This window comes from Anolis carolinensis, chromosome 3, assembly GCF_035594765.1.
Source record: "Anolis carolinensis isolate JA03-04 chromosome 3, rAnoCar3.1.pri, whole genome shotgun sequence".
Classification (NCBI taxonomy): domain Eukaryota; kingdom Metazoa; phylum Chordata; class Lepidosauria; order Squamata; family Dactyloidae; genus Anolis; species Anolis carolinensis.
In genome coordinates this window covers 19,090,811-19,110,723 of record NC_085843.1, presented here as the reverse complement: position 1 = coordinate 19,110,723, position 19,913 = coordinate 19,090,811, and the positions used below count along the sequence as shown (strand labels likewise).

The following is a 19,913-nucleotide window of genomic DNA, read 5'->3' as shown; positions in this document are numbered from 1 at the left end:
CCCACAAAAACAACATTTCTGGAGTATAACAAATACTTTCAAAGTAAGCACTGCACAATTAAACAGGAATAACATTGGGTTGCTGTGAGTTTTCTGAGCTGTATGACCATGCTCCAGAAGCATTCTCTCCTGGCATATCACCCACATCTATGGCAGGCATCCTTCAAAGCCTGGCCGCTTTCTGTTGGGAGATGTTAGCTGGACCTGATAGATTCTTCTCTGGAATTCCCCTGTTTTTTTTAGTGTTGTTCTTTATTTACTGTCCTGATTTTGGAGTTTTTAAAATACTGGTAGCCGTATTTTGTTCATTTTCATAGTTTCCTCCTTTTTGTTAAAATTGTCCACATGCTTGTGGCCAGCTAACACCTCCCAACAAAGGATGCCTCCAGGCAGGAAGCAGCCAGGCTTTGAAGTTGCAAGGACATTCAGTGCTAATCAAGGTGGCCAACTGCAACATTCTCACTTGCCTCAAGCAGACAAGAGTTCTTTTTCCCACCCTGGACATTCCACAGATATATAAATCTCACTGGCCTAATTTCCAACAGACCTCACAACCTCTGCCATCAGGAGAGAATGCTTCTGGAACATGGCCATACAGCCCAGAAAACTCATAGCAACCCAGTGATTCCAGCCATGAATGTCTTCGACAACAGGAATAACACTTTTGAACCAGGAACAGAAATGTTTTTAAATTTTGTTACACTGCCAAAATAAACTCATCACATAAATTCATCTAGTAATCAAGTATAGTCGAAGCACCAGATTTAGGGAAGGATAGATGGGCAAGGTAAAATAATAGAAACCCAAAGGTGGGAAATGCAAGGTCAATTTTCATGGAGTGTGAATTGGGTAATCTCTTGACTGTCAGCACCAGCTTCTGCCAAGCTAGCCTTCCAAAAGCATGCAATGTGAGTAGATCAATAGGTACTGCCTTGGAGGGAAGGTAAAAGGTCACTCGTACAGATATGCAAAGTATGCCGGCAACAGATTAGAGATATCTATGGATAACAGGCTCCTAGGCATGGAAAAATGAAACAAGAGCACCACACAGTGGCTAGAAGTTGTGCATTGCCTCCAGATGCCGGAGATGAAAAAAGGGGAAAGACCTTTATCTCTGTTTGAGTATTGTATGTCGTATTACATTGTATTACCTGATATGTGTTCTGTAATTCGCTCTCAGTCCCTCCAGGGAAATAGAGCAGAATATAAATAAAGTGTATTATTATTATTATTATTATTATTATTATTATTATTATTACTATTACTATTATTATTATGGATAGCTTAACATTTCTAACTGTGCCTGTGGCGTGTATTAAAGGAAACAACAGGTTTCAGTTCAAAGGAAACAGGGGAAACAGGGCTAGAATGATATCTGCTTGGACACCTACCTTCCTGTTGCATTTAAAACTTGTCCGGTGAATTTGTCAATGCCTCCAGGTCCATAATCCCAAAGGGTTTTTTCAGCAGCAATAAAGTATCTTCTTTCTTGACCACTCTGGGAAGGCTTTGTAATATTTTGGTTGCAATCCTTGATCTTGAATAATCCCATCATACCAGCTGTGATGTAAAAAACACATAAAAGAAGGGTTTTGTTTTTTGAAAATCTTGTGACTCAAAATGGGATTTCATACTGGGTTGTTCTCAAGGTCAATATGCTAAAAATAAATCACATGAAATGAATGAGTGAATGAAATATTTAACCCTCTTCAAGGCAAATGGGACATTTTAATCTCCCGGGATTTGTTTTGGATTTTAAACAGTACTAGACCTAATAAGTAGGAATTTTGCGGAGACCTCTGGAGGACTTCAAAAGATCATGGCAGAAGGTGTCATCAGCTATAGCTGTGGTTCTCAACCTGTGGGTCCCCAGGTGTTTTGGCCTAAAACTCCCAAAAATCCCAGCCTGTTTACCAGCTGTTAGGATTTCTGGGAGTTGAAGGCCAAAACATCTGGGGACCCACAGACTGAGAACCACTGAGCTATAGGGACAATATCTCCAATCCCTTCATTGCTTTCCACCATCAACAGATTAGCCATGCAGCAGGGGAGAAATGGTTCCTTGCTGCTATCTTGACCATATAAGATCTTAGCCATTGTTTGTTTATCCTACGTTGCTTTCAGATTGAAAACTCAATCTGCCTTTTGATATTCAGATGTATTGAAGTCTCATGTCACTTTAATTATCTTGCCTTCAGCCTACATAATCGTGATGTTTATAGCCTGGTGAGAGCTAGTATTGTGTAATGGTCTGAGCACTTGATATGACTTTGGAGACCAGTGTTTGAATCCCTCTTGAAACCCATTGGATGACCTTGAATAAGTGACACTCTCTCAGGCCCCTTCTACACTGCCATGTAATCCAGATGATCAAATCAGATAATCTACATTATCTGCTTTGAACTGGATTATATGAGTCTTCACTGTCATATAATCCAGTTCAGAGCAGATAATCTGGATTTCAGATGGCAGTGCAAAAGGGGCCTTAGCCTCAGAGGACTGCACTGTGGCAACTCCCCTCTGAACAACTCTTGCCAAGAAAGACCTGTGATATATCCACTGCAGGGCTGCTATAAGTCATAAAGCACACAACAACAACAACAACAACAACAACAACAACAACAACAGCAACAACAACAACAACATAATTAGAATTATTTATTAAGGAGTTTTACAGCTATTGAGCAAAAGCAGTAGAACTCTTCAGCAAGGAATTCTACTGTAAAAGCTAAACAAAACAAAGCAGTGCTTCCAATAATAATAATTAATAATAATAATAATAATAATAATAATAATAATAATAATAATAGACATTGACAAAATTATGATCTGCCAACTGCAAAAGGCCACCCTACTGGGATCTGCGCGCATCATCCGAAAATACATCACACAGTCCTAGACACTTGGGAAGTGTTCGACTTGTGATTTTGTGAAACGAAATCCAGCATATCTACCTTGTTTGCTATGTCACACAATAATAATAATAATAATAATAATAATAATAATAATAATAATAATAATAACACTTTATTTATATTCTGCCCTATCTCCCCCAAGGGGACTCAGGACGGATCACAGTACATACACACGGCAAATATTCAATGCCATTTTCTTGTCTGGTCTTGTCCTTTATGGTGTAGTAAAATATCTCCCCCGCTAATTAGAGGTACCTAATTTCTCTACTTATAGCTCTACACTGTTTTCGTAAACAGTGAGTTGGGCTTGACGGTCGAGTACTCATCTCAACTGGGCTTCGAACTGGCCACCTTTCTGTGGTGATTTACCAGCTGTGCTAAAGCCCAGCCCAATAATATATATATATATATATATATATATATATATATATATATATATGAGATTGTCCTAACACAAACTTTTCTTGCCTCCATATTTTGCAAAGTAAACTGTTTTATCTGATGAGTGGTCATTAAAAGGTAAACCTAGTTTTCATTTGCAAATCTAACAGCTCAAGCATTAAACTGCTGGAAGGAAAGTATGCAATTACCTTCTAATTACAGTACAGAGATGAACATCTCATGCACTTTGGTTTCAAAGAGGAAAGGGAAGACCTCATAACAGATGGATGGACTCAATCAAGGAAACCACAATCCTGAGTCTGCAAGATCTGAGCAGGGCTCCAGTTCACAACCAACCTCCTCAGATTTTGCAGGATGGAATCATGACATTTTAAAGACATCCGAGTGCTATAACTGTGCACTCTGGATACATTCCCTGACAAGTAACATGCAAATTAAAAATGCACCATCAGCATAGTTGATGATCATGATATTGCTTATGACCTACATGCAATATGAAAACACAAGTTGTTGCTGCTTCTTGCATGATGCATACTGTACCATTTATATGATTGATGACTTGACAGGTCAAAAGCCACTTCCCAACATTATCTGCTAGCATTTCTGCTGTGATGAAGGTGGCTGGAAAGAGGCTGGTGACATCTGCCCTGTGTCCTCTCTTGACGAAAGTGTGGCCAAGGAATTGAACGGAGTGAATATCTGTCTCGGACCCCATTCCAAACAAATGCCAGGACACTCGTTCACCAGCACACATCTCCAAGCCAGGGAGGTTTCCAAACATATAGCCATTGATTGCTGTAAACACAAAATAACATTACAGATGACAAACCTTGAGTTATAGTGACAAAAATAACAGCAGACAAAACAAATCCTGAGAATATATGCAAGTCAAAATCTCAAACTTGCTGTTATAAAGAGTTCTCTGCAATATTAGGCTAAATGTTAAGAGAGTGTTCCTAATGGAAAAGGCTGTTTAACCGTGGAAGAAACAACCTTAGTAGCACACTTTCCTTTACAAGAGAAAGTGGTAGGTTGCTAGAAGAATTTAAGCAGAGTCTGGAAGTGAAATGCTGTGTGTGCACGCCATCTGATGGCAGATATTGTATTTACATTCCACATTGACACCTTCATCACTCCAGCCTGTCGTTTCATCACCATCACTTTACTTATGCAAATGGAAATATTCCATTTATTGGAACAATCACTTTCACACCTCACCACAGTTGTGCAATGCTGCTACTTTTGTGGTGTGAATTCTTGCAATCAGTCTTCCAAACTTGTTTGCTTTACACAGTGCATGCACTCCAGGTTTTTTTTAACTGGGTTGCTGTGTGTTTTCCAGGCTGTATGGCCATGTTCCAGAAGTATTCTCTCCTGATGTTTTGCCCACATCTATGGCAGGCACCCTCAGAGGTTGTGAGGTATATTGGAAAAACTAAGCAAGGGAGGTTTATATATCTGTGGAGGTCCAGGGTGGGAGAGGGAACTCTTGTCTGTTGGAGGCCAGTGTGAATGTTGCAATTAATCACCTTGATTACCATTAATGGCCTTGCAAGCTTCATGTCCTGGTTTCGTCCTACCTGGGGAAATCCTTTGTTTGGAGATGCTAGCTGCCCCTGATTGATACATGTCTGGAATTCCTCTGTTGTCAGAGTGTTGTTCCTTGTTTACTGTTCTGATTTTAGAGTTTTGTAACACTGGTAGCCAGATTTTGTTCATTTTCATGGTTTCCTCCTTTCTGTTGAAATTGTCCACATGTTTGTGGATTTCAATGGCTTCTCTGTGTAGTCTGACAAGATAGTTATTGGAGTGGTCCAGCATTTCTGTGTTCTCAAATAATATACTGTATCCAAGTTGGTTCATCAAGTGCTCTGCTATGGCTGACTAGTACTACTCTGGTTGAGCTAGTCTGCAGTGCTTTTCATTTTCCTTGATTTGTGTTTGGGCAATGCTGTCTTTGGTGGATCCTATGTAGACTTGTTCACAGCTGCATGGGATACGGTGGACTCCTGCAAAGGTGAGAGAATTCCTCTTGTCCTTCACTGAACATAGCATGAATGTCTGCAGGAGTCTACTGTATACCATGCAGCTGTGGACAAGTCTACATAGGGACCACCAAAGGCAACACTCATTCACCAGCACACATCTCTAAGCTAAGGAGGTTTCCAAACATATAGCCATTGATTGCCCAAAATGTTAGGAGAATTTTCCTAATGGAAAGGGCTGTTTAACAGTGGAAGATACAACCTTAGTAGCACACTTTCCTTTACAAGAGAAAGCGGTAGGCTGCTAGAGGAATTTAAGCAGAGTCTGGATGGCAAACATTGCGTAAGCATGCCATCTGATGGCAGATATTGTATTTACATTCCACATTGATACCTTCATTGCTCCAGCCTATTGTTTCATCACAATTGCATTACTTATGCAAATGGAAACATTCCATTACTTTGTTGGTGTGAATTCTCGCAATCAGTCATCCACATATGTTTGCCCTACACAGTGCATGCACTGTGGAGTTTTTAAAATTCTATTTTCTCTCTATCTCCTTCCATTTTGTTGCAACTGTATGATACTTCCCTCTGCTTCACAATATCAGGGTTGCAACAGAGGAGAGTTATTGCATTAGGAAGAAATGCAGAAGAACAGCAGCACAGGACTCATTTATGGGAGTTTTTTCCCACCAATGAAAGAGATGATCCAATCTTGATTCAACATGACTATAGAAGAGGCACAATGTCACATGATAAGCTAGCTCTCCTGGGCACACAGAAGACTGGGGGACTTGGAAGGCACTGAACAGACTGTGGTCTGGCACCACAAGATGCAGAGATAATCTTAAGAAATTGGGCTACAAAGTGGAGTCCACAACATGCGAATGTGGAGAAGATCAAATCACAGACCACCTACTAAAATCCAGTCTGAGCCCTGCCATATACACAATGGAGGACCTTCTTGTAGCAACACCAGAGGCACTCCAAGTGACCAGTTCCTGGTCAAAGGACATTTAGTACAATGCCAAGTTTTAAACTTTGTTTGTGTTTTTAAATACATTACAACTTTACCCTCAGTTCACTTCTGACACATAAATAAATAGTTTTGTTCAAAGGTGATTTTCCTCTGCTATAATAGCCCTTTATCAGCATTGTGTAATAAAGTCCTGAATAGCAAATAGGATTCGATAGCATCTCAGGTTCCATCCAATACTGATTCTGAGGCCCCTGGTTGGAAACATGCCTTAATGAATTAGACCACTGGCCTAATTCTAGTAGTTCTAGTAGTCCCAATTCTGATTGCATAAGTGATTCTCTAGGGTTTGAATTGAGCTCTGTCTGGAAATCCTTCCCTAGCCATGTAGTCTGTATGAAAAAACTTCAAGTACTAACCAGCTAAACCTGCTCAAATTCTATTATCAGATGAGATCAAGAGAGGCACATTCAAGATGGTAACAAGTTGTGGGATTCTTATCTTTTAGACTGAAATAAGAATCCTGCAGAAACTTTTGCGGTCACTTCTTGTTTGATGTTTCTAAGTGGGACCAAAGGAAGAGTAAGCTAAATGATGCATGATGCCTACATAAGGTTCAGCCTGACCGACCAGGAAGCTCTCCTTATTCTTCCTGTTCCAAAAGAAATCAAATAGGATTCTTTGTGGACAAGTTCAGTCCAGAACTCAAGAAAACTGAATTGCAGAAGCAGTTGCTGCACTATGCAGTTCAATGACTCACCAAGATGCCTACCTAAACTTGGTATCTAGTGACCTCCACCATCAAGGACAACATCTAAAATTGTCACCAGCCTTGTTAATGTAAAGAATGCTTAATTATTGTCTCTTTGCCATTGACAAAAGAATTTGTCAATGGCAAAGAGTCTCACACAGGATGGACACACTTCTGAGGGTTTTTTTCGTGTCAGGAGAAACTTGAGAAACTGCAAGTTGTTTCTGGTGTGAGAGAATTGGCCGTCTGCAAAGACATTGCCCAGGGAATGCCCAGATTTTTTAATGTTTTTACCATCCTTGTGGGAGACTTCTTTCATGTCTGCGCATGGGGAGCTGGAGCTGACAGAGGGAGCTCATCCGCAATCACCCCAGGTTGGATTTGAACCGCCAACCTTCAGGTCAGCAACCAAACCTTCAAGTCATCTGTCCTGCCAGCACAAGGGTTTAACCCACTGCGCCACCAGGGGCTCCTTACTTTTGAGTTAACAGTGATATACTGTATTATCAAAAATGGAAAATTAAACATTATTGGCTTTCTCCCTCTCCCAGCATATCTAAAGGCATTTCCAGTTGAAATCTATTACCATCACATTGTGCAATGAGCTTGTGAGTGGGACAGCATTTGAACAAGTGGGTTTAGATCCACAAAAGCTCATGCAAAAATAAAGACCTGTTAGTCTTAAAAGTGCTGCCAATTTTTTTGCTGTAGTTTCTTCCTTCTTTTTATGCTGGAAAGTGAGGGCCTTAAATCCTGCAAGGCCTGTGTTTCAAGCTGAAAATGGGCAAATGGGCCAAGCGGGTGGCTTTAATTGTGACTCAGTGAATTATTACATTTATGACATTCTTCACTCAGAACAAGTCAGAGCAGATAGACGTTACACCCCAAAATTGCAAAACAAGTGTGTCCTGTAGCATTGACTCTTACCATGCATCTTATTGCTGAACTGGAAATCTTCATCATCTTTATCAACTGAACTGGGATCTAAGCAGAAGGTGTTTATATTCTCATCCAGATACCAACTGAGGTTTTCATCCACAATGCTGAACATCAGAGCAAAGTTTCTGGGGTCATGGCTCATCGACCCTGAAGTATTGTTTAATGATCCTTAAGAAAGTAGACAAAATTATTGTAATTATTATAATTATGAAAATATTAATATATGCATCCTCACAACTGCACATATTACAGAAAGAACTTTCTCAGAGAAAAAAATTACTCAAAGGGAAGTGACTTTTGATAAGCATCTAATGCTGAAATCTAAAAAAGTTTTAAAGGTGTTGCTAAAGTTCTTTTCACCTTCTCCCTCTTTTCTTTTTATGTCGCAACAAACTAACATGGTTATTTCTTTGGGGTGAAGTTTTAAAAACCCTTCCAGTAAGTTTACTTGAAGCCTGTCAGTGTTGTGGATTACTCTTTTGCTTCTGAAGAGGAGGTAGAACAGGAGGCTGAAGAGGTAGCACTTGGGGATTTGGAGCCAAGTGTTGAGGAGGAAGGAGAAGGCATGGAAGACATACTACAAGTCCCTACATTTTTAGAACAGTGAAGGCCAAAAGAAGAAAGGAGTTCAGCTAGAATCACAGCAAAAATACTGAGCAATAAGACCTCACCCTAGGAACATCAGTGCAGGGAGCTCAGGGCTATAAATTAGCAACAAAGCCAGTAGTCAGTGCTGGCAGCAACTGACCTACTTGGTGTGTTTGTGTTCCAGTCTCCATGCTACAGCTACAGTGTTGGCTTTGGAAAAGACTTATTGCCACAGACTCTTGTTCCAGTATGCTGTTAGCCTTTTTTGCCAAATACTTTTGCTCCTGCCTGCGGTGAAGACTTGTTGCCAAAGACTTTTGTTTCACATCTGCTGTAAGACTTTGCATTGCTTTTGAACTTTACCTTCTTTTTCCTTCACTGCTGTTTGCATCATTATTATTATTTTGCTGAAGTAAAGCTTTTTATTTATTTGTTTGTTTATTTACAGCATTTATATTCCGCCCTTCTCACCCCAAAAGGGACTCAGGGCGGATCACATTACACATATAGGCAAACATTCAATGCCTTTTAACATAGAACAAAGACAAGACAAACATGGCTCCGAGCGGGCCTCGAACTCATGACCTCCTGGTCAGAGTGATTCATTGCAGTGATTCATTGCAGCTGCTCTCCAGCCTGCGCCACAGCCCGAGCTGTGTTTATGGAGCAAAACAGGACATTCAGATTGCATTCAAATATCTATCTTAAAAGCCATCCATAGTAGGAAATGTTGTGCAATCTGATTCGGAGGTTGAATCTACACTGCCTTATATCGCAGGATCTGATTGCAGATTACCTGTTTATCCCAGATTATCTGGCAGTGTAGGCTCATATAATCCAGGTCAAAGAAGATAATCTGGGATCAGATCCTGAGATATAGAGCAGTGTATCTGTCCCCTTCTGGGTTAAGCAAAAAACTCTTGTCCTTATCTTTAAATCTCTCTTTGGCCTTGACTGTCCTATCTCTCCACTCTCAAAACACTATCAAAACACTTCTGCTCAATCATCCTGGACTGTATAAATCTCTCTCTTGATCTCTCTGGATCTACACTGCAATACAATCCAGATAATCTAAGCAGATAATTCACATTATGGATTATGAGTCCACACTGCCATATAATCCAGTTCATATCAGATCATCTGGATTATATAAGGCAGTATAGAGGGGGCCTCAAAGAATAGTCCCTTTCTCTCTTGCTTCTTTATATTCTTGGAATCGTATCATAGGAAGAACTTGCTGATGGTAAGGTTTCAGCAGTATGAAATGACACAACATGAGAGAGACAATCTGCATCGAACCCTTGCTTTCTGGAGCAAGGAACAGTGGGTGAGGTGCAGCTATATAGCAGGACAATGCAGTTTAATGCTACTTAAACTACTATAGCCTAATACTGTGGAAGTCCAGGAGTTGTTTTACAAGTGCTTTAGCCTTCCTAAACAAAGAAAGTGCCTCACCTAACTAAAACACTTTTTTCAGTGTTGATGCACCCTAAGTGTCCTGGTCCTGTCATCATTGGTTCCCAATGAGCGCACAATGTATGTATATGTTGCACCAGGAGGCAGCTTTATGCCTTTTTTTAGAGAGGGAGAACATACTGTAGATAACACCCTGTTTGGGTCACATACCTCAAAGGACACTCTTTGGATCACACAATGTGTCTTCTCTAACAATGAGAAAGGGCAGGATGGGCAAAGTCCCAACTGAACTACATGACTCAGTTAGGAGAAGCCTTGCTTCCTGGTACACCTTTCCCAAACCTCAACGCACTTTCCTCCACACCCTTTTCAATATCTTGATTCTAGGTCATGTAATCCCTTAAACATAACAATCTAGCATTTCCACTTGTGTCCACAAATGCAGCAAGGCTACTCAACCGCCATACATACATTAACTACTGCTGAACTAAAGAATCTTCTCAACCAGAGAGGCTGTAGATAGGTTGAATGTCTACCTCCAGAATCCCTCACCATTGAATCAATTGGATGCTGATCTTGGAAGCTGAAATTGCCCACCCCATTGAAGACCATTGTTTTAAAGCAAAGTATCAGAACCCATGAGAATTTAGAGCAAACCTGCATGTTTTGAGATCCAACAAACCAAAATTCCCCACCACCAGGGCACATAATGGTCTAAATGACATACCTTTCTTACAAACCAGCAACGGTCCAATTAATCCAGTATTGATATCTTTTGGTGTGTCGATGTGCGAATGGTAAATCCAAGTCAGACACTGTGGATCTGTCATAGATGGTGCAAACTCATCCGTAACTTGCCAGGTATATGTGTAATTCGTCCCAGGGCGAACAAAATCATCTTCTTTGCTTTTTCCACTGGTTCCATCAGGGTAGAGGGCTCCTGATATAGAAATAATAAGTTACCAATCTAAAATTTACTATCCTTCTCTTTAGAAATAGGGATAAAAATCATTGGCAGATAGAGCATGGGGATTTTGTCTCTCAGTGACCTGCTTCTATCTCTACTTCCTTAAAAATGTGATGGTTTGCATCCCCCCCCCCCTCAAAAAAAAAATCCAAAAATGAGTCAAATTCAAGGTTTTGGGAAGACTCATATGTATATGAATACATGTCTACTAAGTGCCTTGTTCTAGAATAAAATGACTCTTCCAGAGTCAGAAAATCAAAATGGACAGAGAGTGTGCTATCTGAAAAGTCAAGGAACAACTTTGGGTGCAAAAATTAAGAGCATACAATGTAAAAGGCACAGATTCTCCATCCCTTTCTTAAAGTCATAACAACATTCCTTCTTCTTCCAAGGCCAGAGATAAATGTAGAGTATTTCATAGCCAAATGGCAAAAATAGCCTTGTACAAGAGAAAAGCATGAGTTGAGAACACCAGATTCCATATACAGTATAACCTCCCCATATCCACAGTATTGGTATCCATGGTTTCACTTATCTACACCTGAAAAAACATGCTCTTTTGAAGCCGCTCTGAGTATTTTTCAGGAGGGATAAAGCAGGTATAAACAAATAAACAAATAAATAACAATAAAGTGTCATTTAGGTTTTCCAGCAGAATTCTATTATATACTTTTGCCAGAAGTTGACCATAAAGTTGTGCTGGAGGACTTTAGGATTATTGAGGTGTTCTCTCCACACTGTTCTTATCACCACAGTATAGCAAAATCTGGGGGTGGGGGTCGGGGGAAACCACATTGTGGTGAACCCTTTATTAGGACAACCTAAAAGTGCAAAATAGATTGCATAATCTTTCACTGCTCATAGGTTTCTTTATCATAAATAAATATTACAAGTCATTTGGCAGGTAAATGCAATAATGGAGTGTCACAAAACTGGGTTGCAACTTCTGAGAATGCCTGCCATAGATGTGGGTGAAATGTCAGGAGAGAATGCTTCTGGAACATGGCCATACAGCCCGGAAAAGTCACAGCAACCTAGTGATTCTGACCATGAAAGCCTTCGACAACACATTGTCATAAAACTCTTTCTTGAGATGTCCAAGTGTTGGCATACAATAAGAATTAAGGCTATATGCTGATCGCTTTCAATGAGCTGATCACTTCCATCTTGACAATAGCTGACATCTCCCTACGGCCTATATCGTTTGCTGAGCTGTAGCATTTATGTTATGTTAGAAATGCTGTCACTGCAATATTGTATTCCCAGGGCCAATAACCAGAAAGTATGGCTATATACAGTGTTCAACACTGAGAACATTCTCATAAATAACAAACAAGCTCTGGCTACATTCTGAACTGATCAAACAGACCTCAGATAAGGATTACTCACTCAGTATGCATTAGATATTGCTCATGGACACTTGGTCTTTGGAGAATTTACTCACCACCATCACATAGCTTTGAAATCCTCTTATTTCCACACACTGCAAAGACAAAATTCCAGGATCAACCACCAGAAGCAACCAACCTCCTGTGTCATTTGATGGGCTCCATGGGAATCCGTCTTTGAAGTGTGTAGAAACAGAGGAAAACTTCCATATGATGAAATCCCTGGTGTAACTCTGAAGTTCTATAAAACACTAGCTGTGCCCGGCCACGCGTTGCTGTGGCGAAATATGGTGGTTTGGGAAATAAAGTATTGAGGAATTGGTGGTAGTTAAGGTAAAGGGTAAAGGTTTTCCCCTGACATTAAGTCCAGTCGTGTCTGACTCAGGGGGTTGGTGCTCATCTCCATTTCTAAGCCGAAGAGCCGGCGTTGTCCATAGACTCCTCCAAGGTCATGTGGGATGACTGCATGGAGCAGCGTTACCTTCCCGCCGGAGCAGTACCTATTGATGCACTCACATTTGCATGTTTCCGAACTTCTGGGTTGGCAGAAGCTGGGGCTAACAGTGGGGGCTCTCTCCGCTCCCCCAATTCAAACCTGTGGCCTTTCGGTCCAGAAGTTCAGCAGCTCAGCGCTTTAACACGCTGCGCCATCAGGGGATATTATTTCCTAAAGGTTGTGAATATACAATATTTCTGATTGGTTTTTTTTTGTTTGTTGGAGGCAAGTATGAATGCTGCAATTAGGAAAAATGATTAGGATGTAATGGCCTTGCAGCTTTAAAGCCTGGCTGTTTCCTCCCTAAGTGATTTTTTTCTTGGGAGGTGTTAGCTGGCCCTGATTGTTTCCTGTCTGGAATTCCCTTGTTTTCAGAGTGGTATTGTTTGCGATATTTTATGTGCTTCTACTGTCTGTGGCCCTGAGAAAATAGAGGATTTTCCAGACTTTGATGATGGGAATACTTTGTTGGGAGGTGTTAGCTGGCCCTGATTGTTTCCTGTGTGGAATTCCCCTGTTTATTTACTGTCCTCGTTTTAGAGATTATATTGTTCTGCATTATTCTATCCCAGTAATTATTTCATATTAAAGAAGAATCTCACTTATCCAACATTCGCTTATACAATGTTCTGGATTATCCAACGCAGTCTGCCTTTTCATAATCAATGTTTTTGTAGTCAGTGTTTTAAATTCATTGTGATATTTTAGTGGTAAATTTGTAAATACAGTACAGTAGAGTCTCACTTATCCAACATAAACGGGCCGGCAGAACGTTGGATAAGCGAATATGTTGGATAATGAGGAATTAAGGATAACCCTATTAAACATCAAATTAAGTTATGATTTTACAAATTAAGCACCAAAACATCATGTTAGACAACAAATTTGTCAGAAAAAGTAGTTCAGTACACAGTAATGCTATGTAGTAATTACTGTATTTATGAATTTAGCACCAAAATATCACGATATATTGAAAGCATTGACTACAAAAATGCGTTGATAATCCAGAACGTTGGATAAGTGAGACTCTACTGTAAATACTACATAGCATTACTGCGCATGGAACTACTTTTTCTGTCAAATTTGTTGTATAATATGATGTTTTGGTGCTTAATTTGTATAACGATTACCTAATTTGATGTTTAATTGGCTTTTCCTGAATCCCTTCTTATTATCCAACATATTCACTTATCCTGCCGGCCTGTTTACGTTGGATAAGTGAGACTCTACTGTATATTTCTAATCTTATATTATCTGCTCAGAACAGGATTATATGAGGCTCCTTCTTCACAGCTGTATAAAATGCACACTGAAGTGGATTATATGGCAGTGTGGAGTCAAGATAATCCAGTGCAAAGCAGATAATATAAGATTATAAATGGGTTATATTGCTGTGTTGAAGGGCCTTGAGTCTACACTGCCATATGATCCAGTTAAAATCTGATAATCTGTGGAAGAAGCCTAAGTAAGGCCTAAATCTGCCTGTCCCCGAACTGAAACCTGGCTGTCCCTTGGTTGCTAGGCAACCAAGTGGGCAGAGATTAGCCCTCTAAACTGGCAGCAATTGGATTAAAAAAATTATTGCTCTCCCTTTAATTAGGACTTTGTTTTTCTTTTCTTTTTGTTGTATCAACCTTGAGGCGTGGATGATGGGTTGTGTTGTCAAATTTTGAGGTTGGGGGGCCTGTACATTTGTTGTTTTGTGAATTGCCATGATGCCATCACTCTTTTATATATATAGACTGGTGCTTGAAAAAACCTCTTATTTTTCTAAATCACTACTGTGAAAGGACCACTAAGACTTGGTAGATCCTTTGGCCAAAGTTACTGTTTGTTGAATCTTTGCCTTCCTGCTAAGCCTCATCTTAGCTTTTTATTCCACCTGGAAGGTTACTGATGTTTCAGTCCTACCCAACAATAGCCATGTTTAAGATAGTGATGGAGAGAGGTTTGATATAGGGCAAGGCCACACTATTTGCCAACCATGAGATGTTTGGGGCACAAAAGCAAGGCAAGGCAGTAAACATTCTTCTCCGTTGATAGAGATAAAAGTAATTACTAATAAAGTATACCAAACTTGAATGTATACTGTAGTTGTTTTTCTTAATCTGTTTATCCTATTATGCTTATATTATTGATGTACTCTGATTGTTGTTTATGTGATTTTAATATGTTATAAGATGCTTTGGGTCCCGTGAGGGAGAAAAGTAGATATAAATAAAGATATTTATTATTGTTGTTGTTGTTATTGTTGTTGTTGTTGTTGTTATTGACACAACGACATAGTCTGACACAGCAAACAAGAAAGATATGCTTGATTTCGTATCGCAAAATCATAAGTCGAACACTTCCCAAGCGTTTAGGACTGTGTGATATATTTTCGGATGACGCGCGCAGATCCCAGTAGGGTGGCCTTTTGCAGTTAGCAGATCGTAATTTTGTCAATGTCTATTGTTTACAAATGCCGGCTGAGATCTTTTGGCACGGTACCCAGTGTGCCCATCACCACCGGGACCACCTGTACTGGTTTCTGCCAGAATCTTTGAAGTTCAATCTTGAGGTCCTGAGTTTTTCCTATTATTATTATCATCATCATCATCATCATCATCATCATCATCATCATCATCATTATTGATGCCTGTAAATTTCAAACACTTCCATGTTGCATTTAGCACCTTTTCATTGATCTAATACAGGCACGATTGCAATGTGTTTGGGGGATTTTGCTATATTTTGGTACATGGTCAATATGGATATATTTCCTATCACTACAAACTCACATAAGCTATCAGGGGAAAATTCTGTTTGTTTTACCTTCAGAGTCTTTTGTATAGAAGACTCCATGTGGATGTATAGAATAAGGCCGCGAAGCAAAGTTCTTCAAATGAATAACAAAAGTATCTCCTTCTTCAGCTTTCAGCACTGGACCAAGAAAGCCCAACCAAGGTGGTTTGGAGATCTCCTGAGAGTATGTTTCATCTGTGAATTGTCTGAAAATTGCCTTTTTATAAATATGGCCTATCCTCTTGGCATCTCTTTTGACATGCACTGCTGCTTTTCTGTAAAGAAAAAAGAGGGAAATTGTTACAGCTAATTGTAATCAGGCCATCCACATTTGTGAATTTAACTTTTGCATATCTGACTATTTGTAGATTTGATTAGTATGGTCTTTCTAGGAATCTCTAGGTCAACTTCTCTCGTCTTATTAATGAAACAAGAACAAGTAAGTACCATATTTACTTATACATAAGTAAATATGGTACTTACTTGTTCTTGTTTCATTATTAGGCTAGGCGGATGCACACGAGTGGTATACATGAATGAATATGTGTAATTTGAGAGTAATATAGGCAACATAAACAAATAATTATGTATGTGAAGGAGGAAGTGTAGAGAGAAGGGAAGGCCTATCATTGGAGGTATGAACGGCAGGAAAGGTGTGTGTGTTGATGTGAATGGGAAATGTGAGTTATCTGTGAACAGGCAATGAACAATAAAAATGTGTGAACTGTGTATCAATAAGGAGTGTGAATAAGGTGTCTAGCAATGGACAACTGAATGGCATTTATGAATGGGTCCAAGTAAAGTGCTGTCAACAGAACATGTTTAGCTTTTTGAAGATCTCCTGATGTATGTATTAGAACACCAAAGCATTCAAGTGTTTTATAGTGGTTTAATGTAAGACTGTGCCGTTTCTGCCCCCTTCCATATAAAACACAGATTAGCTGCTTGGAACTGGATAATATGGCAGTTCATATAATCCAGTTCAGAGATGGTAATATGGATCATCTGTTGTGGTAATCTAGATTATATGGCAGTGTAGAAGGGGCCTCAGTCTTCTGACCTACAGTAAGTCCAATTTTTAGTTCCAGCTACAACGGATTCATTGACTGACTTGTTGAATGCTAAATCAGCATTTCTGGAAAGCCTTTTGATTCTGTAGATCTACGGTACTTTCTCTGGGCCCCTCAATTTGATCTGCTGTACATGCCCAGTCCTTTCTAATATATATATATCTTCATTTGAAATCAGAGAAAAGCTTCTCATGAACCAATTAACTTTTCAAACATGCCAGTTATTCTTGTAAATCTTGCTGCCAAATAATGCTATTTTAGCTCTGTAGGTACCACCGGTCCACATTTCCACACTATTTGTTCTCCCTGTAACATCTAATTAGAGCAGACATATGGCTTAGGTAAAGGTACAGGTAAAGGTTTTCCCCTGACATAAAGTCTAGCCATGTCTGATTCTGGGGGTTGGTGCTCATCTCCATTTCTAAGCCAAAAAGCCGGTGTTGTCCATAGACACCTCCAATGTCCTGTGGCTGGCATGACTGCATGGAGCACCATTACCTTCCCGCTGGAGCAGTACCTATTGATCTACTCACATTTGCATGTTTTCAAACTGCTAGGTTGGCAGAAGCTGGGGCTAACAGCAGGAGCTCACACCGCTCCCCGGATTCAAACTGCTGACCTTTCAGTCAGCAAGTTCAGCAGCTCAGCAGTTTAACACGTTGCACCACCAGAGGTTTAGCATCACTAAAATATGTCTTCTATGCTGAACAGTGACATTTACATGCTTTAAACAATATTAATACAATCCAACATTTCCTAGGGTAAGAAATTATTTTGTAAGGAGACAGGAGAAGATGATATTGTGTCACATATCTGCACCAGATGATATCAAGTCACATATTTACTACAACTAAACTATGGGTAGGCTGTGTTTGACCCTCCTGAGGTTGTTAGTTTGAAACTCCCAGCATCCCTCATCACTGGTTTCGCTCATTATTGCTCCCAGGAGTTTCAGTCCAGTAAATGCCGGAAAATCACCTGTTGATTCCTTGCTTAAGAAACCCCTATAAAATTAACAAGGTCACCGTAAATCAACAGATGACTTTGAAGGTGCACATACATATACATGTTTAGATTTCAGTGCCTGAGAGAGAGAATTATATTATGATCCTAAATGTGTTTACAAGTCAGCCATCATAAATCCCATTGAGTTTGGTGGGTCATACATCATGCAATGCATACTGAGGAATCACATCTATCATCAGTGCATTCTTATAGATTTTTAATTAACTTTTCTTTAATGGACGATTTACAAAAGATCTGGACTGTCAGCCAAGTACCTAGAAATGCTTTAAATGGTAAGTGCAGAAATCTGAATCCCAGCATTACCAATACAGTAGAGTCTCACTTATCCAACATTTGCTTATCCAACGTTCTGGATTATCCAACACATTTTTGTAGTCAATGTTTTCAATACATCGTTATATTTTGGTGCTAAATTGGTAAATACAGTAATTACTACATAGCATTACTGCGTATTGAACTACTTTTTCTATCAAATTTATTGTATAACATGATGTTTTGATGCTTAATTTGTAAAATCATAACCTAATTTAATGTTTAATAAACTTTTCCTTGATCCCTCCTTATTATCCAACATATTCACTTATCCAATGTTCTGCCAGCCCGTTTATGTTGGATAAGTGAGACTCTACTGTAAATGAAAGCCAGAAGGATTATACAGGTAGAGCCGCCCTTATTCGGAAATCAGAAATTTAATATGTTTCATTTATCCACATCCTTTACTTTCCGATGTTTCAGTATGTACATAAACTTTGTTCCATGCAGAAAGTGATTTAAAAATTGTATATAAGATTACCTTCAGGCTATGAAACATAAATGAACTTTGTGGTTAGATTTGAGTCCCATTTCCAAGTTGTTTGTTTGTTTGGTTGGTTGTATACCAAGCCAAAACATCTCTGGGCCATGAAATAAAAACTTTACGTAATCTGAACAGGACTCAAAAAGTCTGGTTTTATGGGTTGATAAAGTAGAGGTTAAGTATCCCTTATCTGAAATGCCTGGAACCAGAAAGGTTTGGAATTTTGGATTCCAAAAAAACCTCAAAATCCAAATTCCAAACATTTCTGGTCCAGGCATTTCAGATAAAGGATAAAGGATAAAGGATACTTAACCGGTACTTCATGCAGGGACATGAGAGAAGCCTCTCACAAGGATGGTAAAACATCAAACATCTGGGCATCCTCTGGACAAGTCCTTCCAGACGGCTAATTCTCTCACACCAGAAGTGACTTGCAGTTTCTCAAGTCACTCCTGACACACAAAAAACCCTGTACTTTATCAACCCATAAAACCAAACTTTTTAAGAGTCCTGTTCAGATCACTTAAAGTTTTTCTTTCATGGCTTGGTAAACAAATAAACAACTTGGAAATCTCTGAGCCAGACATACATCTGGATAAGAAAACAGATACACCTAAGAACAAACAAAAGCACACAGATAGGTGTAGATTAAAAGCAACTTTCAAAACTAAGAGCAAAAGAGGAGCTTTGTTTTGCTTTGACTTACTCATCCTCAACCAGACTTCGTCCTGTGATCAAATTCTTCCCGGTTGGTGCATAATCCCAGTCCTCTTCCACAATTCCGATATAATAAATTCTGACAGATCCCTGAGCTAAAAGTAAATGCCAGAGGATCAGGCATGGCAGAATGCAGGCAGCTGGCTTTATTGGAGGCATTTATCCCTGTGTTTTGGTGAGACACAGCCAACACTGGGCTCACCTCTCTGCCCACAAACATCCCAACGAGTCAGACAGGAAGAATGGACAAAGCAACGCTCCTCCCATTCAGCAATTTGGGGCTGAAGAGGGGACTGGCCAGAAAACTTGAGAAACCAGAGAAAGGCTCGGTGGTGTGGGATTGCCATGCCAACCAGGCTTTTGGCCAGCCTTTGGCCAGCCCCCTGTGCAAAGCTGACTTTTGTCTTGCTTAATGAAGAGAGCAATGCATTTGTGTGCTTGGATGCTTTTCCATGCTTACTTGGAATGATTTCTCTCTTTGGGTCCTAATTTATTTTTTCTTTGCATGTTGTGACATGAGGTCCGTTCCAAGTCTGCTGCTTCAGCACAGCTATGTGTTATTTTGTGACAGGCCAAATATTTGCTGGGTGTACCACAAAACTCACCTTTGTCCTGCGTAGCACATAGTCGTTTCTACCTTTCTCCCTCATAAAGTGGATCTTAGGATTGCGAGATCCCCACTTCATCTTAATCA

The 19,913-nt window shown here is 39.7% G+C and overlaps 1 protein-coding gene across 1 annotated transcript in view; it reads right to left on the bottom strand.

Moving 5' to 3' along the window:
• hephl1 (hephaestin like 1) overlaps window positions 1-19,543 on the bottom strand; it is a 47,479-nt gene extending 27,936 nt beyond the window's left edge. Inside the window, exons 1-6 of the mRNA XM_062974548.1 lie at window positions 19,209-19,543; window positions 15,641-15,885; window positions 10,703-10,915; window positions 7,960-8,139; window positions 3,858-4,112; window positions 1,392-1,560 (exon numbers count right to left, since the gene is read on the bottom strand). Coding sequence (XP_062830618.1) covers window positions 1,392-1,560; window positions 3,858-4,112; window positions 7,960-8,139; window positions 10,703-10,915; window positions 15,641-15,885; window positions 19,209-19,378 — 1,232 coding nt within the window. The 5' untranslated portion in view covers window positions 19,379-19,543. The remainder of the gene's footprint in view (window positions 1-1,391; window positions 1,561-3,857; window positions 4,113-7,959; window positions 8,140-10,702; window positions 10,916-15,640; window positions 15,886-19,208) is intronic.
• Window positions 19,544-19,913: the final 370 nt, after the last annotated feature.